A 26718-nucleotide genomic window follows, 5' to 3' on the forward strand; every position below is an offset into this window, starting at 1 on the left:
CCCAATAAACATCTTGCACCCCACACTCCATCTCAGCTCCTGCTCCCAAAGAACCTGTCCTACAACACGTGACATCTGCACTTTAGCTTTTGAAAGAGGCTGCAATAAGGGGATTTTAGGGCACAGACCCAAAAGTGCTCACCATGGGGGAGGGAAAGAACCAACAGTTACCATGGCAGGTGCTTTAAAAATGTCAACAAATTAAATCCTCACCCTGATGGGTATCAATTGTTATCCTCATGTCATAGATAAGAAAACAGTGGTTTGGGGAAGTCCAGCTATCTCTGTTCCGTTGTATAGAGAGTGGAATAGGGATTTGAAGCTGAGTCAGTTTGACTCCAAAGTCCTTGTTTTTCCCTATTCACTTCACTGTCTAAGCTACCTATGTCTGTTGCCTGCTAGGAGGGATCTCCGCTCATCACGCAGATTTTGAGGACGGGAGACATTAAGCAGAGTTCACTTCACTGTGTCCCTCAGGGCCACGGCGCTGGGCTGGAACGGGAAAGCCAGCATGGAAGTCATCCCTCACCTGAGATGCCTCTCAGGTCTTGGGTGGTGACGAGATTGGAGCAGACGTGCTGGTGCCTGTAGATGGATTCGGACAGCAGAAAATGCAGGTTGTGCAGCGGCATGGTGGAGATGAGGGGTAGCATTCCGTCCTGGTGTGGGATCTGCACGGAAATGTGGATTCTGAGGCAAAAATGGGCAGAGAGAGTGTTTAGGTGCACGCTAGAAACAGCTAACATGGTACATTTCTTCCTCGTGACTTACTCTGCCTTCCCCAGGGAATCTACCATTTTTTGTCCTGAAGCTTCCCAAAGGGTATGATGTACGCGTGGGGTTGTCCCCCACCCCTCCTGCCAAGAGATCCTCCAGCTCAGAACTGACAGCCATCAAGAATCACAATTTTTTTCCTTCTGTACAAGAAAAGATAACATCACAACCACAAATTAAAGCTTTCTTTTGCTTTAAATGGAAGCTTTGCTTCCTTGTGAGCAACAGCGGAGTGACTGATAGAGGTGCCGTCCCCTTCTCTGTCACAGGGAGTGTCTGGGAAGGTTGGGTAGGGCCGACACTCACATTTTTTAAAGTATTTGTGCCAAATGACATCAGTGAGCTCTTTAAACTCTAAGGTCAGTATTCCTACCCAGGACAAGATCTTAGAAATGGTCATATCCCCCTACTCCTACTGTCTTCTCCTAACTGAAAGAGCTTTCTCCCACCTCTCCCCCCTCAAGTTCCGAGCAATGCGGGCAGCCCTCCCCGGCCCCCACTTGCAGTATGCTCTCCCCTCATCTACATTTCTCAGAGCTTAGGTGCCTTTGCACCAGGACATCTGTAACTTATTCCTATTGGCTGCTATTTCTTACATGCGTTTAGACTCTGTTTATCTTGCCTCCCCACAATGAGGACAAGGATCATTGCCTTCACTTCTTTTGTTTCTCCAGAGCATGTGGTATAAAATTCTAAATAAAATATGAGCTTAATAAATATTGGTTAAGATGGCGATACAAAAGAACTGTACTTACGGGCTGCACTATTTTCACTGTATAAATTCAAATTTTCAGCATGTTGATTGAGGGTGCCTTTGAGTTTTTACAGCTTGTCTCTTGGAACAAAAGCCCAAGAGACATTTTTTATTTATTTATTTATTTATTTATTTATTTATTTATTTAATCTTTCTTTTTTATTATATTAATCACCATACATCATTAGTTTTGATGTAGTGTTCCATGATTCATTGTTTGTGTATAACACCCAGTGCTCCATGCAGAACGTGCCCTCTTTAATACCCATCACCAGGCTAACCCATCCCCCCACCCCCTCCCCTCTAGAACCCTCAGTTTGTTTCTCAGAGTCTATAGTCTCTCATGGTTCGTCTCCCCCTCCAATTCCCCCTCTTCATTCTTCCCCCCCCTTTTTTTTTAACATAAAATGTATTATTTGTTTCAGAGGTACAGGTCTGTGATTCATCAGTCTTACACAATTCACAGTGCTCACCACAGCACATACCCTCCCAATGTCTATCACCCAGCCACCATCCCTCCCACCCCCCACCACTCCACCAAGAGACATTTTTAAGAGGATTCAGAACCTTGGAATAGGAACAGGATGCCTCTTTTGCTAAGAAGGGCTCAGTAGTGCCCTGGGCACTTCAGCTACTGCTTTCTGACAAAAGTAAATCTTATTCTTTTAGAATAAAGAAAGAATTTGCATATTCTTGGCTCCATATTTAAATCTGTTTTTTTTTTCTCCATGGAAATAAACCCCTTTCTCTGAACTCAGTTGCTCATAAAGACACACGTAGAATTACCACAAGGTTTAATGAATATGTATAATACACATGAATTCTTTTTTGCTAGGCAAACATGAAAGTATCTATCTTCCATCAAAATCATGAGAGCACAGGAAAAAATAAAAGCACATCTGTCCAGACTTTCAGTTTAAATGGTATTATTACTCTGTTCACTAGATATTTAGCAAGTGTCTCTTAGAGGTGCCAAGAAGCACTGTCCCAACCAGAGGGGGATCCAAAAAAAAAAAAAAAAAAAAATCATGGTCCCTGCTCTCACCATCTACCACGGGGACAGAGAGAGAACGAATGATGATAATGCTCTGAAAGAGGTATACATGGGTGTCAGGAGAGCTGGAAGGAGGAGCTTCCAAATTACATTGGGAACGATGATGGGGAAGTTCCTAGAAGGGATGTCATGAGCTAGGTACAGTAGGACAATAGGATTTAACTCCAGTGAGTGGAAGGGGGCTGGGAGGATTGCAGTCAGGAGGGACAGCATGGCAGAGGCACACAACATAGAAGAGTTGGAAGCCCTGAGGATTTGATTTCAGTTTGATTCTCTGTGAGGAGACTGGCAGGTGAAAATGACAGGCAAGGGACATGAGGCTAAGAAGACAGACAAGGGGCTGGATTTTAGGGGGACTTTGAGAATTTAAATTTTTTCTGAAGCACTTATCCACCACTATTCTTATTTTGCAGGAGCATCGCTCATTGATCTGTCTGGCCCAGAAAACACACAAAGGAGAGGCCCCTCACGGGGGACGGCACCACCTGCCTGACCTGTTTGGATGCTCCTTGTGCTTGACGTCCAGGTATTTCAAGGTGGCAATGAAGGACTGAGCCTGGAAGCCTCTGGCTGTCCCGGCTACCACTGGGGTGTGGCAGATAGCACTGTCTGTTCCAATGGTAACAATGTTGCTCCTTAAGGGAGTCCCCACGTGGCCCACCTTGTCCACAGCCTTTGCCACACAACGCACATGGAACCTCCGGCTGAAGTAAATGCTGTCCAGGACCTACCAGGAAAAATAAAGTACTTCAGACATGTGTATATTCCTTAAACAGCTCCTTACACTGTATCTTCTGGATGATATGACATGACCAGTTTCTGGTATAGGGCTCTCTGTGCAGACCATCCATCATCTGTCTATCCATCCATCTATCCACTCATCTATCTATTCATTCATTCACCACAAAACTGTTGACTTTCTCCCAGGAGCCAGGCACTAGGGACAGAGCAGTGAGTACGTATAGCCTGAGGCAGCATGTCAGACAAGGAACAAGTAGACAGACTGGAGCAAGAGCCCAGAGATGACCAGTTACCAGTGACAGTATTGTTCTCTTTATAGACTAGGTTCAGCATAAGGACTACTCAGCTGGTTTCCAGCCCTTCCATTGAGACTGGTTGGCCTCCAAGTAATTTTTTCTGAGGGTATATGTCAGGATACAGAAGAGAAATGTTTCCTTCCCAGGAGTTCTTATTTTTCTTTCTTTCCTACTGCTAGTCCCTCCCCCCAACCCCCACCTAATGACCACACACACACTGTAAAGGTTATAATAACATGAAGAGTTGAAGTTGAGAACTTGGCCTCTGACACCTACTGGCCTTTGAAGGTCTTTCAACAGATTCTTTCATGTTCTCAGACACAGAGAAGCCATAAGAATGCTTAACTCAGTCTATGCAGAGGCAACGTGGGTCACCACAACTCTTTAGATAATGTGTGCAGACACATAGGGAAGTACATAAGAAGAAAAATTAATTAGTAGTTCTGTGTGCCACAGACCTCCCACAAAGCAATCATACAAACTTATAAATTTTACCTATGAAAACAATTTTCATTGAAGCCCATTAAAAATTAAAGAGGATTTTTTCATTAAAATTTTTTTAATTAGCTGCCAACACTTTATTTATTTATTTACACATGGACTTAGTTCAAAAGGGATTTGAGGCATCTTACAAAGATGCACACAATACAATGGTATTAAATAAATAATTGAAGAAACAAAGAAAGAGCAAAGGAAACTGGGGTAAAAGTATTAGTCACCAAGTCACTGCAAGAATAAAAATGGAAACATCAACTTGGTACCTGTTAAAAATGTATATTTGGCCCAAATCACACAGAACTGCCTTCATGGTTTTTTGAAAAGAGAATTAGATACTTAGGAAACAATAAGCTGTTAAGTCTTATCATTTCAGTTTTTAAATTTTATCACATAGCTTAAATTTGAACTAGGTTATATTGCAAAAGAATTGATCTTTTGGCCTTTCTGAATAAGCTGTGCAGAAAACAATGGATGTGAGTGACATTGCTTTACCCAGAGCCCCCCCGTCCATCTCTGCCTTCCCTCCACCATTATCCTATCTATGGGAAGCACTTATTAAAGTGAGAACAAACTGAGAGTTGAATAGGAAAAAAGCTAGAGAAATTCAGTCTGAAAGAAATCTCTGATGTCCAAAATTAGTAAGTGCACTAATTTTAATCAAAAACTGTCGAGGGCTTACTATGTGCCAGATATTGTGCTGAGGATCTCCACTGCTTTCGGTTCTCTCTCTGAGGAGAATGACGTCACTGGTGTGATGAGCAGTCACCACAGTGCACTGTTCCTTAAGGTTGGGAAAACCCTCACTATTCATTGCTCTGTGATGGCGGCAGAGGTGTGGGTCTGGTGTCTCGACTCTTGGAGGACAGCAACTGCATAGTGCGCTTCTTCTCATGTCTTTCTCCAGTCCTGTATAATGCCAATCACTCGAGAACCAGTCTATCCTTTGTTTAATCACTGCGCCATCCCTACTATGTGCCGTCAATGTGTTGAGCACGTTAGGCTATACAAATGTGGTAGAACCCTTGGTCCATGTCCTTAAGGAGTTTATATCCTACTTATTGAACGATTGAAGAGATGTGAAAAAAAGTAATCATTAATTGTACCTACGTGGAATCTTTGATTTACTTTACCATTTATAGATCACTTTTATATCTGATTTGTCAATGACTGTCAGTGGCTAAGTGGAAAAGGTATTATTTTGCAGATCAGGAAACAGAGACTCAACTCCCTTAACCTCTTACCATCACATAGTTAAAAGTAGGCAGAATCAAGATTAGTAAACAGGTTGATTACTAGCTTGGATCGCTTTCTACGACACCATATTACCTTATATATAAGAATAAAAATACCTGTGTATATACTGTGTGTACCTGCTTATTTGTTTATTTTATTCCAAATGACACACAAGAGCCTTAAGGAATTTATCTGATAGAGTTGCAGTGACAAAGAGAAGCACCAGTTTTCTCCCCATGCAACCAGGCCCAGATCCCCCTAGACCTACCATGTGGTTGACACTGGTGAATGGTGTGTTGTCAGTGATGGTCTCAAAGGGTGACCGGGCCCCGTTGCCATCAGTAGGGGTGGCCACTTCCCAGCTGAACTGCACCGATGTTTGGTTGATACCAGCCTCACTGCAACGCTCCTTCATGATGGTGTACTTGGGGAAATGAGAGTCACAGGGGGTAACACAAACCAGTGGGTAGCCTGGGGATGGGGATTTCTTGACTCCTTCCTTGGTAACTTCTTCTACATGGTCATAGTCAGCAAGTGTGACAACCTGAAAAGGAGCAACAAAGCTTCAGACTGGGCTGGGTGTTGGGAGGCTCAGAGAACTAAGGCTCCCCTCCCTAGAGATCCACAAGATCCCTTAACTGCTAGGGATTCTTTAAAATATAATGAAAAAGAAAATATAATGGACGTTTTCATAGTGCTTTGCCAGGCATCCCTAAAAGATACTACAGATCTTTAGTGGTGAAGAAGATCCTCCGTCTGCCTGAGCTAAAAGCTTTAGTATCTTGTTACTCTTATTCCTAAATCAGAGCTCTATCACTCATGTGAGAAATACTTTTATTTTTATGCACACTGTAACCAAAGATACATCATGAATAACAGTTACTAGTTTAGTTGCATTAAGAAAAAAATAAATAAAGTTGCATTAAATTATTAATGGTATGCAGTAGTATATTTGGCAAAACAAAAGTAAATAAAGGTAGCGTATTTCTTCCATGGTTGAATAAGAGACACATTTTGGAATGATCCTTCTACTATATGAGACTAGCCAGGGGAGGTTAGAAGACTTATTCTGACTGCTTCATTATTATGAGTTAAATTTCCCTTGGCAACCTCCAGGCATTTTCCTCCTAATTGTAAAGTCAGGGCATTCATTCTATACATGCCCAAATTGGGAGACTGGGTACTACACTTCTGCAAATACTTAACTCTATGCATATGGCAAGTTATGGAGGGTAATAGATATGGGGTAGCATTACTTTTTTTTTCCCCCTTCTAGGTCCCACCAAAGAAATGAGAAGATCAGTTGTATTATAGTTCCCATGTTTATTAGACTAAGGTATCAATATGGCTTGGTCTTACTCTTATGTTAGAACAGGGTTTCTCATCCTCAGTGCTATTAACATTTGTGCCAAATAATTCTTTGTTGTTGGGGCTGTCCTGTGTATTGTAGGATGTTTAGCAGCATCCCTGCCTTCTACTCACTAGATGCTAATAGCACCTAGTGTGACAGTTATGACAACCAAAAATGTCACTAGACATTGCCAGATGTCCCCTGGAGGTGGTGGCACACAGGGAGGGGATTTGCAAAGGAAAGGACAAGATGGTTCCTGGTTGAGAACCACCATGTTAGAAGAATGAAGAAGTACAGCACCAAAGGCCTACTTCTCTCAAGTTATCATCTCCTAGTCACTAGGACATAAAAGCAGCAATCCTTTTGGGTCAAGCAACTCACGATGGGTGGTGCTGGCAATATGAGACTCCCTGCTGCCTCCTGGTCTAGAATCGTCACTGTGGCAGTGGTCACATCACCAAGAACTGCTTCCACTGGGTCATCTGGGCCAAGGACTAGGGAGAACGATTCATGCCATTCCCGGTCTTCATTGGATAGGATCTCGACTTTAAAAAAGATATGATCCACACCTTCACCAAGGACAGAACACAAAGAGAGCAAAGGTTCTCATTAGGTGATCTACCTCAGACACCGCAGGTTGGCACTGCTGAGATTTCATGTTAAAATATGCCCTTTCCTTTTAGAGGTTTTTCTATAAATACAGGGGCTGCTAATCACTTCAGTCCTATCTTCAGTGAGAAAGCTATTTTATAGACCAAATTCCACCTGTGGTAGAGGCTCAGTTTTGTAGATTTACTATTCAACACCATATGAGGATTAATGGCCCCTGCCTGACACGAGCTGGTAGTAATAAAAATCTATGATCCAAAATACACTTCACCCTGGTTATGAGTTTTTTTGCTTAATTTTTCTTCCCCTTTACACTCAGGCATGAGCTCCTGCATGGCTGTGAGTGGTTGCACCCATGGACACCCCTCAGAACTGTCCTGAGAACCAGGATCTCGAAGGCTTCCTACCAGGCCATCCCCACAAAGACAGTAGCATAAGGGTTTGGCAGCTTGGAAGGAGAAGGGTTAGAGCCTTAGAAACTGCCTTCCTTCTTTGTAAAATGATTCTCTGGGGGTGCAAGCATCTCTGGTGGTAGTTAAGTTTCCCTTCTTCCTCTCCTACAAACACCTACTTCTAAGACCTATCTTTTCTCCAGATCCTTCGCAGAAAAGGAAAAAGTAGACACATGGAAGAACAGTCCTTGTGTGGAGGCGGAGGAAGGGCATCTACCCTTCTGGCAAACACTAACCAGATGCACAAGGGATGGAGCCAAAAGCCCTTTAAAACTCCAGTGGAGGGGCGCCTGGGTGGCTCAGTCGTTAAGCGTCTGCCTTCGGCTCAGGTCATGGTCCCGGGGTCCTGGGATCGAGCCCTGCATCGGGCTCCCTGCTCAGCAGGGAGCCTGCTTCTCCCTCTCCCTCTGCCTGCTTCTCTGCCTACTTGTTCTCTCTCTCTCTATCTCTCTGTCAAATAAATAAATAAAATCTTTAAAAAAATAAAAAAATAAAAAATAAAATAAAACTCCAGTGGAATGAGAGACATCAGAGATCCCTCCCCCCTCATTTCTGAGGAAGTCACTTCCTCCCCCCACTTGCCAAGACGTCTCTGGAAAGGCCTTCTACCACTGTTGCCCATTTCTGGCTAACTCACAAATGGTGCCAGGATCTACACCAGTCTTTTTGCCTTATATTGCTCCAGAAAGTTCTGTGAAAAAATGTAGCATATAATTCAAGTCCTTCTCTGTCTAATTTCTCCCATCAAATTACTATATAAGACAGTTAAACAGATAGCTGTGACCTGAATCCCATCTTTCTCTCTTCTCTGACTCATCTCCACAGTTTCCTCTAGAATAAACCTTTTTTGGAAATATCATAACAGTGTATCCTGTCTCCTAGCAGATGTTAAATCCCTGGAGCACAGAGATTGTGCCTTCTGGATTTGAGTAATCCCTGAAGGGCCCAGCACAGTGGTTTGTACCCATGTTTTACTGAACGATGGTAGTCATGTTTATTCTTTTAAAATCAAATGCATCTGACTCAACCAAATCATAGGCTAACAACAACCAACAAATCCTTTTAAATGAGCCCAAATGCCAAGGATGTTCTGAAGTAAGGGACCTACTTTTGTTCTTTCTCAATGCCATTTTTACCAACTAAAAAAAATTTTTTTTTTAAAGATTTTATTTATTTATTTGAGACAGAGAGAATGAGAGACAGAGAGCATGAGAGGGAGGAGGGTCAGAGGGAGAAGCAGACTCCCCGCCGAGCAGGGAGCCTGATGCGGGACTCGATCCCGGGACTCCAGGATCATGACCTGACCCGAAGGCAGTCGCTTAACCAACTGAGCCACCCAGGCACCCCCCAACTAAAAATTTTAAAGATTCCTGTAGTATCAAATGTGTGCTTAATAAGTACTTCATGCTTAATAAGTACTACTGTTTTCCTCTTTTATTTTTCTGCTCATTCCTTTCTTCAAATACAAGATATTTGCCTCTCTATTAAGTAAAACCCACAGATTAGGATTGGCATTCAATTACCGGGACTAAACTTCAAGACTCTGCTCATCGGGTAATAATCCACCCCGGACTGGGCAGACCCATCCCGTGTGCTGCAGCGAAGCTTGGACGTCCTGTTCTGATCCCCTCGGCGGATCACCTTGATGTTCAGGAGGGCTATAGCATCTGGCCCCGAGGGTTCCCGGACTTGGTATGCAGCTTCTTCAAACTCAATGGTAGGGGCTAAGGAAACAGGATTAGAAAAACAAGAGCAGGTTAGAAAAGCACAAAGGATTCCATTCCCCTGAAAACACCTTATAAAGACAAGAGGGAGTTTTCCACATTAGTAAGCAATACAAAGGTAAAATGGCTTGCAGTCATAAAAATCAATCAGTTTTTAACCCCTCAGCAAAGCTTTGGAAAAGGAACTTATTTATGATTCTGCAGGAGTTGTTTCTCACAGATTTCTTATTAAAAACAATAGTGGGGGAAATATTTTTAAGGACTTTGAAATGCACGATGTACACATTTCCATCTGGGCATTACAGCTCACAAAATGTTTTTAAATTCACATACTTTATCAAGGGACTGAGACAGAGTAAGCCCTTGATAAATACTTATCGACCAATTGCATGAATCAACTTTTTCATTTATGAGATATGAATTTCTAAGCCTCATAATTTATCTCATTTATACACTACCTAAACTTTCCAAGTCCATCCCCCATCTCTGATCTTCTGGGTCCTTCTTCCCAGAGCCCTCACATCTCTCATCCTTAAATTTTCCTAACTTCTCACAGGTTATTTAGTTAAAAATGAGTATTTTTAATGAAGAACACAAGACTTCCTAACACAATCTGGTTTGAGGTACTATTCTCATTGCTATGAAGTGATTAATATGTTGGTTTTTACAAAAATTTCAAATTGTGCCTTCTTTTCCATTATATTCTCATGGGGAAGGGTGAGGTGGTAGTGGTGGGTAGAGATAACAAGTCAGATAATTGAGAGCAATTACAAATTATATACCATTTCTAATATACTATAATATTTTGCAGAAGTTTCTGGAGTCTCTGTTCATTTCCCTCTTTCCCTCTCAGAAAATCAACTCTTCCTAATTGTAGAAGATAAGCTTCCTTGGAGACTTCATAGTTTTTAATGAATGCTCTTTGGAAGTTAGGAGAGTCACTTATTACCTTTCTGAGCTTCAGTCATAGGGTTTCTGTGTGACCAGGAAAGGTTCACTTCAGGATCTGAACCCAAGTCCTTGGGTAAAGGACTAATTCAGCTTCAGGGCTAGCTTTTCTTATTTTACCCAATGTCCAAGTTAGTCCCCAATTTTATATCAGAAACTCTGAGAGTCTCACTAACTCTCATGTAGATTCTAGAATCTGATAAAATAAGGGTTACAACTAGTTTTGCTGCTTACAGCTGTGTAACTAAGAGCATAAATTATATAAATTTGCTGAAGCTCAATTTCTTCACCTATAATATAGGGATTGTAACACCTACCTCAAGGGGTTACCATCAGGATTAAATGAAATAAGATAATATAATATGCTTAGTATAGTTCTTGGTCTACAGTAACATAAAAACAGCTATTACTATTTGTAGTATTATCCATTCACTCATTAAAATATCTATTTGAATAAAACAATTATGTCCCAATTTGAAACCGATTTGGTTTTGTTTTCCATAGTGCCTGGGTCATTCTTTGCTGACACCTGACTAAAGAATTTAAGATTTTGGGGGTTAATAGGCCAAATCAATTAGAAGGAAACTGAGAAATTAGACTCTTCCAGGAAGGTGGCAGTGTTTAAATTAGTTCATTGGATTCAACTGATTCTGATTGTATTTCCAATCTGGCTCCTGAACTGCAGAGACTTATATAGGTTTTATTCTCTGTCCGCCTTAGCATCTCTGTCCTAGCTTGTAACCATACTCATTCCTTATCTCTTGGCAATGTGGTAGGGAATAATGAGATTAAGCACACCTATAAACTTATTGGAACTCTGTAGAGGATGATCACTTGCTGCCAATAGTTTATATAAATACTCTGAGATTGTTATCAGTAGGCACTTTTATAGCACTTTCATTTTAAAAAACACCTATAATTACATTGTTAGTAAAACATCAGTTCATGTTCTATCAACCAAAGAATAACTAAAGACAATATCTTCTGTTACCATCTTCATCATTGGATATGGTGATGGTGGCCATGTTATTCTTTCCAATTCTGGCTCCACTCCAGTGGTTTCCAAGAGGATGGCCGAGGTAGACCCTGAATTGTTCCTCAGGCTCAAACATGGAGTCATCATGGATAGAGACAGTACAGTTCTTCATCTAGAGCCGATGTCATAAGATAGATTAAAATTTGCACTGAAAAATCAGTAATTTTCTTGCTTTTCCTAGAAAATGATTTTTCTTCTTTGCAGCATCAAAGAGTCAACATAAATTCAAAAGGATCCAAACCATTTCATTTGTAAAATAGAATGTTTAAATCTAACAGTTCATGCCTGACAGGGACATAGCTATCTGTGGAGCCTTGTATTAGAACATTCCAAACCACTCTGAATGATTGGTCATGGATTATGAAAAACAAGATCAATAAAACAACCCACTCCAACGCACCTGTAGGAAGTTTGTGCACTTTCCCTGATCAGACCAATGCATAGGTACACATTATGAAAGATAAATTTCTGATGATGGGGGTTAACATATGGATTAGGCTTCCTGGAGAGAGCTAAACAATGGTCCATTCCCTCGGTAAAAACTGAAGAGTTTTAGGGGCGCCCGGGTGGCTCAGTTGGTTAAGCAACTGCCTTCGGCTCAGGTCATGATCCTGGAGTCCCGGGATCGAGTCCCGCATCGGGCTCCCTGCTCGGCAGGGAGTCTGCTTCTCCCTCTGACCCTCCCCCCTCTCATGTGCTCTCTCTCTCTCTCAGTCTCGCTCTCTCAAATAAATAAATAAAATCTTTAAAAAAAAAAAAACTGAAGAGTTTTAGAAGGAACTCAGAAAGGCTTCTTGTTAGGCTGAAGATACCTTTCAATGCTGCAGAACTCTCAAATATGCTGCCAAATGGTGTCTCATCTGAACACTGCTGAGTTCTGAAAGTCTGAGAACGCAATCTAAATCCCTGTTTGACAGAAAGAAATCAAGTGCTTCCCACACTGATTATTCTCTACTGAGGACTGTATTCTTAAGAAAACATAAAATAAGGCCAAAACATTTTAGATGACACAGTAACCTCAACAGTAGTCATGTGATGTGAAGTGGGATGATCTTTAGCTGAACCATTTTAAATCCACTCTACTACTGTACTGCAAAGGATCTGTGGGTATAGAGAAGTTCCACTCTCATACTTCTGAAGTGATACTAAATGGAAGGAGAATATCCTGTGAAAGTTTATAGGTAGCTTGCTAACCAGGTTTTAAGGCCCTGAGAATGTCCCTTTTTTTTCTTGATAGAAAACATGAATTTAGTAGTGACTCTTCAGGATATCTTTTTAAAAAGGACATTCTATTGAATCACAAGTTTCAAAGACAAACTGCTTAGCAAGCCAGAGAAAATGGAGATTCCAAAGTGTGCTTATGAAGAATGATAGGTTGTCATGTGGATAACATATAGATGATTAGACTGTATTTTCTTTGTAATTTTATTAAATTATGAACCATCTCTTGGATAAGCAGAGAATCCTCTTTTGAACTTAAAACAAATACAGACATGTAGACTCAAAGCTGAAGATTGTATCTGTAGTATTTGTGTATGTTTTTAAACACATGTTTCAACCTGCCACCAGTAAAATTCCCATAAAATATATAACCAAGACAGGGCTTCTATGAGTCATGAATGTATAAAAGACCAAGAGTCTCAAAGAAGGAAGCTATCACTTTTTTTTTTTGGTAGTAATGATGAACAGAGGAAGAATATGCTGTGACTTACCCATTAGAAGATGGGTAAGATCTTCTAATGCTAAACTTCAAAAGGACTAATCATAGGGCGAACACCTGATATGTTGACTATACCAGAATTGAAAACTCTGTTCAACTAAGAACACTATGATCAAAGGTAATAGATAAGTGACAGAAGGCAAAAATACATACATTTACAATATCTAAAATGTCTACAACTGGCAAGGAATTAATATTCAGAATATACAAGACTGCAAATCTGTAAGAAAAAGACAGCAATACAATAATAAGGAACAAAGGATAAAAATAATTTACATAAGAGGAAACCCAATAAACTAACAAGCATATATACTGGTAGTAATTGAGAAAATGCACATTAAAACGAGATATAACTTTATACAAAGATTAGCAAAAATCCAAAAGATGAGTAATGCTAAGTGTTGAAGGGGATATAGGATTATAACAACCTTCATGGCACTGCCAGTGACTTTCTGGAAAGTGTTCTGACACTATTTTTTCACATTAAGCACATATGTGGCCTTTGGTCCAGCAGTTTTGCTGCCGAACGTATATCCAAAGAAATTCCCACTCAGGTCTGTAAGTGGACATGTACAAGGATGTGCACTGCAGCATTATTTGTGGGGGCAGAGTGTTAGGAGGTGACTGGGCACTAATCTCTGAGGTTCCTCATTGTCTACTGCTAAGAATGGATGGTTCTAATGTACTAACTACCCATCATGAAATATTATGCACTATCTCAGCAACAGATTAGATGTACACATAAATGATGTTTACTGAGTAAACAGAGTAAAAGTTTGAAAAAGATGTAACACAGTAGTTTTACAAATTAAAATTTGCATACAAAACAACCAGCATTTTAAAAGAAGAAATACAAATTAAGACATATTCATTAAATACAACAGATTGATGAGTTCTGAGATGGGGAATGAAATGTGGCTGGGGAATAGGCATAAAACAAAACAAATAAACAAAGTAAGAGAAGGGACTTGAAAGGACTAAGGGGACTGTGTGTTTTGACTCAAGAGGGTACAAGCGACTCAGTTATCTGAAACTGAAATCCAGAAATGGGGAAATGTGATTCTCATTCAGTATACATACACTTTTGACATACACTGAGGTTGCAGGCTTTGATTCCAATGTAGCCATACTTACTGACTGGAGTTTCTCAGGAGTTCCTGTGCCCATACGCATCACTTTTCATGTAATTGCTAAGCAGAGAACACTCTCCTGGCTTGAATTTGCTCAACGTCTGCCTATTTGGTCCTATCCTATTGGTTCTATACTAGAATCTATGCTGTCCCGAGATGGGGGCCCAGGTGTTAGAGAATTGTCTCGTCCTCCTCTAGGTAACAGTGGTGGAGTGTGTTCATCTCTAATGTAGTTGCGAATTAAGAGGAGCCTCATTCATTGATTCTGCTAAATTCCAGAAATGTTACATGTCATCTAAATTCCCAGCTCAACCAATGATATATGTATTTAGTTTTAAGTAGGAGACCAAGAAGACAGCCACAGGGGACAGATGATAGTATTATAAATAGTATCAATCAGTAGAAGAATTCCTAGGATGTTCGGAATTTGTCTAAATGACTTCATTATAGACAGTAAAGGCATCAAGGAAAAAGAGAATCTGATCTTTCAGTCATCATGAATCCACTTACTTTCTCCCCTTTCAGAAACGTAATCCGTGAGGAGTCCGCATTTCTTCTCTCCTCAAAGTCCTCCATGACCTGAGCTGAATGGCCCTGGGTATAGCACCTCACTGATGACTCATAGCTCAGGTCTCCACTCCGAATGATGGGCACCTGCAGGACGCCCTCTTTCTCCTTCACTAGGAGCAAATCCTTGGCAAACTGCATGCTGGGCACTGGGGGAGCAGAAGGAAAGATGGAGGCATTGTTAGTGGGAGGCAGAGGGGAGATGGCCGCAGCCCTCAGTAGCCACTTGGCAGGACAGGTCTACTAAGGGCCATCATCACAGGCTGGCAAGTCAGAGATGGTAAGCAGATTTTAAGGCATGGTTGCTCTCAAGACAAGGGAACTGCTTCCATTGTTGAGCGTGCTTCTAATGAAACAGAATAAATCAATTTTGCACCTGTGTCTCCCAGCTTCAGGGTGTGGTCCCCATCTCAAATGCAGATAAGTAATGCAAGCAAAGAAATGGGCCAGGTATAAGGAAAATTTTGATTGAGACTTTAATACGCAAAAAAATTCACTTTCCTTCTAAGGCTACAAAAAGGAAAAGAGCAGTGTAAGCCTGACAATAAATGGCTACTCACATTGGTCCTGGGGTCAGGGAGACAGTAAGGAAAAGTGGGGATACCGGTAAAGAAAAAAGCTCAGGCCTTTTTAAAGAGGGTCACCCCTCAGCTCCAGGCTTTTGTTGGCAGGTCATCCTATTTTCAGATGAAGCCAGAAATCTGGATTTTTATGTCATATCTGCTAAATTTTTAAAAAGCAACCAGTTAAAACAGGAAAAAGAAGTTCCATAGAGGCCAAACTATTTGGGCCAAACAAAAGACATCCGCATGCTGAATTTGGCCAGTGGGCACCCAGTCTGTGACTACTGCTATAAAATCACTTTTTCTTTTACAGCTCACATGGTTTCATTTGACTTTAGGAAGGGACCACAGCCAAGCTGTGGTTAAAAACATGGACTTTGCAGTCGGTAGGCCTAAATTTCCATCCTAGCCCTGCTACTTATTAGCTGTATGATATAGGGTAAGTTACTTAGATTTTCTGAGGCTTGGGGTTTTTTATTTATAAATTGGAAATATTACTATCATTATTACTGTCATTATTTCTTCATGAAATAATGTAGGCACGGTGCTCAATACAGTATCTGGCACATCACAGGCACTCCTATTTTGGTAGGAATTATTATATTATGGTTTGTATTGCCCCCAGGTCCAGGGTTCTCAAGATGAAGAATCACTTTTTTCTCCTTACTTCCTACAGTGCCTATAATAATGCTCTGCATTAAGACATGTCCTTTCTGAGACCAACATCTTGCTGGTGATTGCTGTTTTTTGTTTTTTTTTTAAGATTTTATTTATTTGACTTAGAGAGAGACAGTGAGAGAGAGCACAAGCAGGGGGAGTGGGAGAGAGAGAAGCAGGCTTCCCGCTGAGCAGGGAGCCTGATGCGGGGCTCGATCCCAGGACTCTGAGATCATGACCTGAGCCGAAGGCAGATGCCTAACAACTGAGCCACCCAGGTGCCCCCTCTTTTTTCTAAATATTTATTTATTGGAGAAAGAGAGAGAGAGCAGGCAGTGGGGAGGGAGAGAGGGAGAGAGAGACTAAAGCAGACACCCCGCTGAGCGCAGAGCCTGACGTGGGGCTCGATCCCATGACCCCGAGATCAGGACCCAAGCCAAAACCAAGAGGCGGACACTCAACTGACTGTGCCACCCAAGCACCCCGCTGGTTATTTATTTCTTAATGAGCAATACAAAGAGGTAGGCCCTCCAGTCACATGTCAAAGTCTCCTGTGGCAGAAACTGACTCTAAAGCTGTCGTCCCCATTTCCTTGCCATGTCTCATGTATGCCTTGCCAAACCTGAAAGGAAAGAACCAAAAGGCAAGGACCCACGCACTCTGCAAGTCAATATACAAGAAGCTCTGTTTGCCTCCAACCTGCCCACTGCTCAGAACCGTGGGCATTAGCAAAAACAGAGCAAACTCATTATCTAAGCTAAACCTAACAGTTACCACTTATTACCAAAGAAAAACCCAGCCGATACTTCTTAAAAGAACACCACACCTAGAGGATAATGAACAACTCTGGCATCAGGTCCTGAGCATTTATCCTTTAGGGTTCTGTCATCCAGTAAAACGGTCTGTACTGTTAAAAGGTGGGTGGCAATGACATGACCTAGCATAGAAGGACAGAAGGAAACTTGTTGGCAGGTAAAAACAACAAGCAAGGAAGCTTTTCTGCTCATGAAAAGATCATCTAAAGCTTTGGATTGATTTCTCTTGGCCCAACAGGCATCAAGTCAGATGAGAGTTAAAAGTGAAAGTGGTTAATGTTTGGGTTTTGTCATGTATTAATCAACCCCAAATTCTTCTTGAGCTGTAAAAGACTCCTTTTTTTTCTCTTTAACAAGACAGTAAACCTCACTCCTTTCCCTATCTGGAAAAAGAGGGAGAGAGAAAGAGAAGTAAGGGAAGTGGGTGAACATGTCTCACGATTGCCTGCCGTGCTGGGAATGGTTCCTGCCTCATGGGGCCCCTTGTCTGGTGGGAGAATGAGGCAAGAGACAATGGAAAGACAATATTCAGTAACAGATTTATGCATGGGGGTTTATGGCATACAAAGGAAAGGCCCAGCCCAAGTCAGGCAGGGTGTGAAGGGCTCCACACATGTCATTTCATGTCCTCCTCTCAATACCCCGACTACAATCCCCTCAGGAAGTAGGAGCACTGTCCTCAGTTCTGCCTGACTGTAGAGCTCCTCTCCTTCCACACCGATGGGGTGCGTGCCAGGAAATGGGGATCACTCGTGGGGGTGCACAGGCTTACGCTATCGCACACTCACTATCAGCACCCTCAGCGCCTTCATCACACACAGCCCAGTTTGTAGTTCTCTCCTTACTCGTGTTAGTCCTGTGTCCTGAAACAGACTGTGGGACTCTGCTCTCCATTACACTGTAACCCGCACAGTGCTGGGCGCCAGACTTAGGCATGGAAAATGCTCACGGAATGCTGTTATCCACTAACCTTCTCAGTAACTGACAAAGTAAGTGCAAATGCCACCCCCTGAAATTCGAGTGCCTCTTTATGGGCAATGGTTGGGTTGGAGATTTAGGAGAAATCCTGCCTCCGGTTCTCTCGAGTTAGAGCAGGCAGGATGCAGTGAACACCCAGGGGTGTGATGAGATCATGGCTACAAGGCCTTTCCTGTCTTGCTCAGCATTCCTCAGGTCCATACCAAAGTCTAACTCCAGGTACCAGAGCAGAAGAGGAATATGCAAATAGGAAAATATTCTGAGATGAGTTACTTAGGTGATTTAAGGGCCCGCGATCACCCTGTGGAAAAAGATGAAAGACCTAAGGTCACTTTGGAAGGCTGAAGGTTGACTTTACAAGGACACTGAGTGACATTAAGCATCTAAAACTGCAAGGGGAAGAGTCAGCACGGTAGAGTATAAAACCAGAAGACTGGACGTGGATAGAACAGACCTAGGTTTTAAGTCTGGTCCCACCGCCTCCTCTCCGGGTGATCTTGGACAAATTATCCAATTTGTTTCACTAGTTGAAGAGCTTGTAAAGATTAGAGAGAAGGTAAGATCTTTCCACCTTACAGTGTGCACATGGAAGAAGCTCAACAAGAGTTAGCGATTACTAAGAAGAAGGCTAACCAATAGACACAAGTGTCGAATACCACAACGGGTTACTGAAATAGGTTTGGGGATTTCTTTCTCTGGGATAAATTCTTGACTGAATATGGTTTGTTGTAGACTTCCTGAAAGATGAGAAATATTTTAATGTGCTCATGTTCTAAGTTTGCAACCCTAATGTTCATCAATAAAATATGGAGAAAAATCCAAGTGGAATCTTTTCTGTTGATCTGGGGCAATGAGTTTTGTGTACAAGACTGGAGTCCCACTGGCAAGTGTGATAAATTACTGATGTGTCAGGAAGAAAAGAAATTAACATGTATTAAAATCTACCATGTGCCAGGAACCATGGTAGCTATTTTTACATACTTTATCTAATTTAATCCTTACAATAACCTTGTAAGGTAGGTATTTTCATTATCTGTAGATTAACAAAATGAGGCTCAGTAACCTTATGTTGCTAGTCTAAGGCCAGAAAGTAAGGAAATGGTGGGGCTGGGATTTTATTTTAGGACTTCTGATTTTGCATTCCCTTTCCACTCCATCAGAAGGATGCTTTCATGCAAAAGAATTAGAAGTCTCTTTAAAAATGAGGAGAATAACTGAATTTCTTGCCTTCTTCTTTTCAGTGAATAAGGAAAAAAAAAAAAAACATATCCCACAGATTCTGCTGCTGCACCAAACAGGACTATTTAGTGTAGTGCAAAGGGTATGGACAAGCCAAAGTCTTAGAATGCATGCTAGTCCCTCTCTGTATGAGTCCTGGGGTGTTTACTCCTCTGATTCTAGTCTCCTTATCTACAGAATAGAAACAAGTATAAAACCCTGAAATTATGAGATAATATCTAGTACATCACTCTGTAAACTCTGACAACACCAAATGTCGGTGAGGATGAGGAGCAGCCAGAATTCTCGTACACCGTTGGCAGTAACACAAAATAGCTACAACCACTTTGGAAAACAGGCTGGCAGTTTCTTGTCACGTTAAACAAATACCATAAAATCCAGCCACCCCACTCCAAAGTATTTACCCCAGAGAAATAAAAACCTGTATTCACACAAAAAGCTATATATGCAAATATTTATAGTCACTCAGGTCATAACTGCCAACTCCTGAAAAGAACTGAAATGTCATTCGACAGGTGAATGGATGAACAAACTGTAGCTCATCTATATAATGGGAAACCACTCTGCAGTGAAGGAAATGAACTACTCGTATATGTAACAACACAGATGGTTCTCAAGTGCAATCTTCTAATGAAAGAAGCTGGACACAAGTTGCTATATTACATGATGCCAATTATATGAGATTCTGGAAATGGCAAAACTGTTTGGGCAAAAAACCAGCAGTGCTTGCCGGGGCTGGCGATGGAGAAGAGGCTGACTACAAAGGGGCACAAGAGAATTCTGTAGGGTATTGAAACTGTTCCACACTTAGATTGCTGGGGTGGGTACACCACTGCATGCATCCATCAAAACTCACAGAATTGTCCACTAAAGAGGGTGAATTTTAATTTATGTAAGTTAGATCTGAATAAACCTGGGTCTAAAATAAGATACCATTTTGGACATTTGCATTATATATGTATTATGTAATCACATGCATATATGTGCATTATATATATATATGCATATATATATGCATATGCATTATATATATCTCCCTTGAAGGATACACACAACAACAACAACAAACTGGTTAAAATGGTTGGTCTCTAGGAGAACAACAGGAGGGTTGGGAGACAGGGGTAGGAGGTTAGACTTAATTTTCATAGTATACCTTTTTTGGGGTCATTTTTTAAAACTACATAAATAAATAAATAATTTAAAAATAAATGGAAGCGTTAAGGATCACCCTGCTGGGATGCCTGTTCCTTTTCTGGTGACTTTTCAGTCACTGAAAGAATTTAATTATGGGCGCTACTGTCAACCACTGGGGATGTTAATGAGGGTCCTTTTGCTTTAGGTAAAAGGTTTGACCTGATCTTCTTTTTTTTTTTTTTTTTTTAATATTTTATTTATTTATTTGACAGAGACATAGCGAGAGAGGGAACACAAGCAAGGGGAGTAGGAGAGGAAGAAGCAGGCTTCCCCGCGGAGCAGGGAGCCGGATGTGGGGCTCGATCCCAGGACCTGATCTTCTTACCCAAATCTACAATCTGACAATTCTAAATTTCATCAACTCTTCCCAAGAAGCAATCATCCTTTTCTGGCCATCTTCCTGTTAGATTTCAGTGGCGACTGATATTTTGTTCATATACTTGTTGTTTCTTCTTTCCTGTACGCCATCTACCGGACTGCCAGTGTCAATTTCCTCAAAGATCACACCACTCCTCTGCTTAGAAGCATCTGCTGCTCCTCTATGCTTTTAAGTCCCTTAGGTTGCAATGTAAGACCTTTTAGAACTGGAAATGAAGGGGCGCCTGGGTGGCTCAGTCGTTAAGCGTCTGCCTTCGGCTCAGGTCATGATCCCGGGGTCCTGGGATCGAGCCCCGCATCGGGCTCCCTCCTCTGCAGGAAGCCTGCTTCTCCCTCTCCCACTCCCCCTGCTTGTGTTCCTGCTCTCACTATCTCTCTCTCTGTCAAATAAATAAATAAATAAAATCTTTAAAAAAAAAAAAAGAACTGGAAATGAAATGGAGTCCCAACCTGTCTTTCCATTTCCTTCTATTCCCCCCTCCTGCCAGGCTTAAAGCAAAAGTAAGCATCTCACTGTTTTCCAAATATGTGTCTTTCAAAATTATATATATACTATATCTCTCCATTTGACAAAACTGTATTTTACCATCCATTAGATGAACTCATATCACACCCTAAAGCCCTGTTTAAATATCACATCCTTTGTGAAATCTATGATTCTTCCACATATAGCTGCTCTTCAGCCCCCTCTGCTCCCCTAGCACTGGATTTATAGCACTATTAGGTCATTTATCATAATATATTCTAATTTTTCTGTTTAAGGGTCTGATCCCCTCAACTAGACAGTGAGCTTCTTGAGGACAGGGCCCTAGGCTTATATATCTTTTTGTGTCTAACACAGTACCAGAAACATGAATGCTTATTTCTCCCCCGTATTTCTATGTGAAAGTAGGTACATAACATGTGCACGCACACATGTGCACGTGCACACACACATACACACGCATATTTCTTGAATGAAAATGTGAATGAGTTCCAATGTCATATACTTGGAAGGCAAGGCAGAAATAGAAATATAGTCTGAGGCACGAGCTGGCAGTTCCAATATCTTACCATCCTGGAAGGTGTCATTAATTGCAATGACAGCCTGGAAGGGTTTGGTCAGTTCGGCCCCTTGTGCTGAGCTGAGAAAAACCACAAATGTCTCCAGCCCTTCAATTACCGGATACTGAGTGTCATCTAAGATAGTCAAGGTGCAATACTAGAAGAAAAATCAAGATGTTAATCAGACTTCCTGCGGTGATCATTTTGCAATATATACACAAACACTGAATCATTATGTTGTACACCTGAAACTAGTATGTTGTATGTCAATTATGTCTCGATTTAAAAAAACAATATAAGAAGAAGAAAAATCAAAGTAAACCTATGGAATGTCCAATACACAACACCCATCTGCCTTCAGGAGAGTAGGACAGAGGTGATAACTTGCTTTTTCTGGTGGTCATAGAGTTAAGTTTTTCTATCCATAAAATGACAATCTCTTTATTACAAACCCTTAGGTGTTTTGTCTCTAGATATTTACATCAGCAGGCTGTAGTTCCTATCCTAAATCTGTGGTGATGGATATTAGATGCTGACAATATCATTTGGAGAGTCTGTAGAAGATCTCTCTGGGTTTATTCTCTTGTTCGCATGTTTGTGTTTGTGAAGAAAGGGAAGACAATAATAAGGCAAGGGTGGTTTAGAGTCCTCCACAGAGTTTGGAGAGTGGAACAGAGAAAACATTAACAGGCCCATCTGCCCTTTGGCTGCTCTGTGCTCACCTGCTCAGTGACACCTGGCCCAAACTCCACCTTCCTAGAGCTGGGGACATAGTCAACTCCTGGAGTGGCGGAAGCTGGGTCTGAGGGCCGCGTTGCACACCAGACAGATGTGAAGGTAGAAAGGTCAGTCCCATGACGAATAACCGGAATCCTCACTGTACCTAAATGGAGATCCACAGAGATGTCAATGGTCAGTTTTGGGCCAGAAGTCAGTGGGTTTTCAGAACAATGTTCTCCCTCATAGCAATAGCAGGTTTATCCTGTGAACTTGTCTAATCCAACTTCAGTGATGCTCCTGTGTTCCCTCTGAGGAAGGCTGTGAGGTGTCACCACCCCTGTTTTTACTGACACTAAGATCAAGAGCAGACCTGGAGGAGGGTTTCATGGAGGTAGTACTGGAGAGACAGCCCTTAGGGGAAAGTGGTTTTGTGGTTTCATGAAAGACACCGTTCACAGGAGAAAAACAAAGTGGAGAGGGCCCATCGAAAAACATCTCAAGCCTATTTTGAGAGAAGAAACTCAGAGACTAGGGCCTCAGGGATGAGCTAGAAAATAGTCAATTAAGAAAGAACCAGCTAGGGGACTCTATGGGGCCTGAAGCTGAATGTTTCTAATTAAATGTTCCTAACTGGGTTGATTTCCCTATTTTATCTGAGTGGTGCACACATCATTACTTAAACCATATGTGCTATTGCTTATCTTAGGAACGAAGCTCATCTTCTGGTCCACTGTAACATTACACTTTGTAGTGTCCTAATGATACATATGTAGATTTTTAGCGGTTTTCACAACCAAGGTCAGAGAAAAGCTACATGAAAATCCCATTACTCATATTTTTTTAGTCAATAAGCTGCGAGCTGACAAGTAGTCATGGCTGCGCATTTGGTATGGAGGAGAGGAAACACGGTATAGGAAAGGTCTAGGTTCTAATCCCAGCTCTGCCATATTAGCTACTGATCTTTGATGCTTTATTTCACCCTTCTGAGCCTCCAATTGCTCTTCTATCTAATGTTATCTTTTCTACAGAAGACTAAATGAGAATGCATGGAATGCAGATGGCATGGTGCCTGGCATTCAGTAAGTGCTCAAAAATATGAGTTCCCATGATCCCTCAGAGTATCACCTTCAAAGAGGTGAATGACCTTGACCAGGTGGCTCCGATCAGTGGGTGCTCAACACAGCTGCTGCTCCTTCTGGCAGGATGTCTGCTAGCAGCATGCAGAAGACTTTGAGAACTTTGTAGAGCCAAAAGAGGGAAGGAGCCTGGGTGGAAGAAATCTGCCCACTGACTGCTTTGGGGCGTTATATGAATGAGAAAGTTTCATTGGTTAGGACACTGAAACTTTGGAATTTATTTGTTCTGGCAGCTAGCAGTATGCTAAATAACTTACCTCCATCCTCAACAGATCGAATTTCTTGCCTTCAGGGGCCAAAATGCTTAGCACCATGCCCTCCCTCCGGACCACAGAGATCAACCAATGAAGCTCTAAGCCAGAGTCCTCCCTGCCATCAGTAACCAGGGCAAGAAAAGTGGATGGAATTCCCTATTCTTCACTACCTTCCATTCTTGGTCTTAATGCCTGTTATTATGTCTCCAACTGACAATGAATGGTGTCGCTGAGGAATGGCATTCTCAAATGTCTTAAGGACATTCTGAAAACTAAGAGGAAATTGTTCAAGAAAGGGATCAGGATATGGGTGACGGAATCCCAGAGATGCTCTCTATTACCTGCATCCTCGCTGACAGTGAAAGCCGTGTTGCCCAGGGACACAGTGGAAGCATCATTGGGACCACTAATGAGCACCTTGGCCGATGCCACCCTTCCGATGCGGGCATTGTCTGAAGCATCTGCCAGGACAATCTCAAACTCTTCTTCTTCTTCATATTCACTGTCATCAATGAGCATGACATCACAGGTGGACATGGTGATACCAGGCCCGAATATCACACGACTGTCAGGAGACATCCCTCTAGATTTAAAATCAGAGCCCGATTCTAGAGCATAGAGGCTACTTCCCATAGCTGACTTAGGGACTGTGTAGCAAATTGCAGATACAATGCTGCTTGAATCCCCTGAAATACAAATGGTAAGAAAACAAAAGCATTTGAGTGAGCACTTCTCAAATTTTAAAATCTCTGATAGTTTGGTAAGCTTGGTTCCCTCTGACACATTCCATCACTACTTCTGTTCAAACTCTGACAGGAAACCTTCCTGCATTGCAGCTTCTTAGGCCTGTGGTATAAACCACTTGAGGATTTAATATACCCCAAATACTTCACCAAACACTTTAAAATGGATTTCCTATTCTGTGAATTTTGTGCTCTGTTAATTCACAAGACTCATTGCTCACCATCTAAGACCACAGAGGAGAGAATGATAAGAGACATATTTGGTACTTTAAGTAGCAAAGTAATTGTGTCCCGAAGGTAGTACTCTGAGCACAGTTCACCGCCTTTCTGCATAAACTTCTGCACTTTAATTCCCAGGGAGAAATCAGCTTGTTTAAAAAAAGAAAACAAAATAAAACCTGCCTCTCTGTACAAATGACTTATTAGTGCTGCCACATCCCTGGAAGACAGCCTGATCTGGGCCTGGCTTGCTGGCCCAGAGCAATCAATGGAGCTTGCTTGTTTTCTAAGTGGCATCACCAAGGGTTTGCACTATCTACAGTGTTTGTTACACTAATGCCCAGTCAGCAGATTCAATAAAAAACCTGACATCATCACTTACAGTCATGTTTGGACTTTGAATGAAGATTTAGTTTCCGTGGGTTTTAAAGTTTCAATATTGCACAATCACAAATGCATATGATCTTTGTTTTGTTTTCAATCCCTCAAGCATTGCCCTTTATTTCTCACACATGGTTTATTTCTCATCTGAGCTCTATACGTGACACTCATGTAGGAAAATCTTTAAATATATTTCTGTCTTCTAAAACTAAGATGAGAAGCCAGTTCTTATAAACTTCCCTCCTTGACCAAGGCTACTAAATATTTTATAGATTGGGTGATTGATTAAGAATCCTAAATTCATGAATAATTTGCAAGGCCAAATATAACCAGTCTTCTAGTCCCATTAAAGAATAAATGGGAGTGCTAACAACTTGAACTAAGAAGAGAAGCCTTCTGATAGTACTCACTACAGGTAGGATCATTATTAGGGTTGTTCTGGGAATTTAAATAAGCTAATACATGTAAAGCACTTAACACACAGAAGTTAGTATGGTACATGAGCACTTGGCACATAGAATGGACTCGAAAAATGCTAGCTATTGTTATAGCTCCTTGTCACCATTGGCACCAACAGACCTTTTCTTTCGATAGGTGCAAATAGAAAACCAGCGCTCTCGTTGACCCGGTAGGTCTTCTTATCAAACTCTAATGTGGGCTCGTCCTCAGTGTCATTGATAATGACCTTCGCCTGGGTGAACTCCCCTAATAAGGCATATGCTGGCATGCTGAGCTCCACGGTGAAACTCTCAACGTTCTCAAACACATCATCATCATTGATGACAATGGTGCAGGACTTGGTGTCCTCTCGCTCATCAAACTGCACCTGTCACAAAGCAAACAACAAGGAGTTCTGCTGTGTCTGAGATTCCCCTGCTCGCTCCCCCAGAGCATCATGGGAAAAAAGAGGACCCAAGTCTAGTGGGCAGAGCACTGAATGAAATAGCTGGTTCTTCCAACCCAACTTCCTGCTGTATCCCCTGAAACACATGGCTACCTGTTCCTATTCTTCATCTACACATTGGAGTGGATTTACCACATAGGGACATGGAGGGCAAAAACATCTCTTACTCTTTGGTGACTATAGAAAAACATGTTGGTAACTATTTATATCTTGTTTTACTAATTCATTTGGGATAGCAAGAGTCATTTGATTACTCAGGTCCCCTTCTATTTGTGGCAAGTTTACCTGGAAAGATCTTTGAACTTGGAGGGTGAAATTCTGGCCTTAAGCTGGGTTAGTCTATGAATCTTTACAAATGTCAGATTCTTCATCAGCTAAATAACAATTTCACGTACTTATTTTGCATATTTACTGGGAGGACTATAAGACACAACGTGTAATGAAGGCGCAAAGTATATTTTAAAGCACTGAACAAATGCGAGATGTTATCCTTATTACCATTTCCGTATTGCTTACACAATCAAAATTGACATAGAATCTCAGTGTACTGAATAATGGAGTTTGAAGCCACAGAAAGTTATATTATGAACAAGCCAAACTGAATTT

General features: G+C 41.5%; 1 protein-coding gene across 1 annotated transcript in view; it reads right to left on the bottom strand.

The window, feature by feature from the left end:
• The window catches only part of FRAS1 (Fraser extracellular matrix complex subunit 1), a 417216-nt gene that overhangs the window by 28614 nt on the left and 361884 nt on the right, over nt 1–26718 (bottom strand). The window contains exons 55-65 of the mRNA XM_035004710.1: nt 25788–26034; nt 24207–24551; nt 22478–22638; nt 21765–21912; nt 14831–15036; nt 11426–11582; nt 9286–9486; nt 7083–7270; nt 5619–5894; nt 3077–3309; nt 530–690 (exon numbers count right to left, since the gene is read on the bottom strand). Of these exons, the coding sequence (XP_034860601.1) occupies nt 530–690; nt 3077–3309; nt 5619–5894; nt 7083–7270; nt 9286–9486; nt 11426–11582; nt 14831–15036; nt 21765–21912; nt 22478–22638; nt 24207–24551; nt 25788–26034 (2323 nt within the window). The remainder of the gene's footprint in view (nt 1–529; nt 691–3076; nt 3310–5618; nt 5895–7082; nt 7271–9285; nt 9487–11425; nt 11583–14830; nt 15037–21764; nt 21913–22477; nt 22639–24206; nt 24552–25787; nt 26035–26718) is intronic.

This window comes from Mirounga leonina, unplaced genomic scaffold (genome assembly GCF_011800145.1).
Source record: "Mirounga leonina isolate KUSES-001 unplaced genomic scaffold, KU_Mleo_1.0 Mir_129, whole genome shotgun sequence".
Taxonomy (NCBI): domain Eukaryota; kingdom Metazoa; phylum Chordata; class Mammalia; order Carnivora; family Phocidae; genus Mirounga; species Mirounga leonina.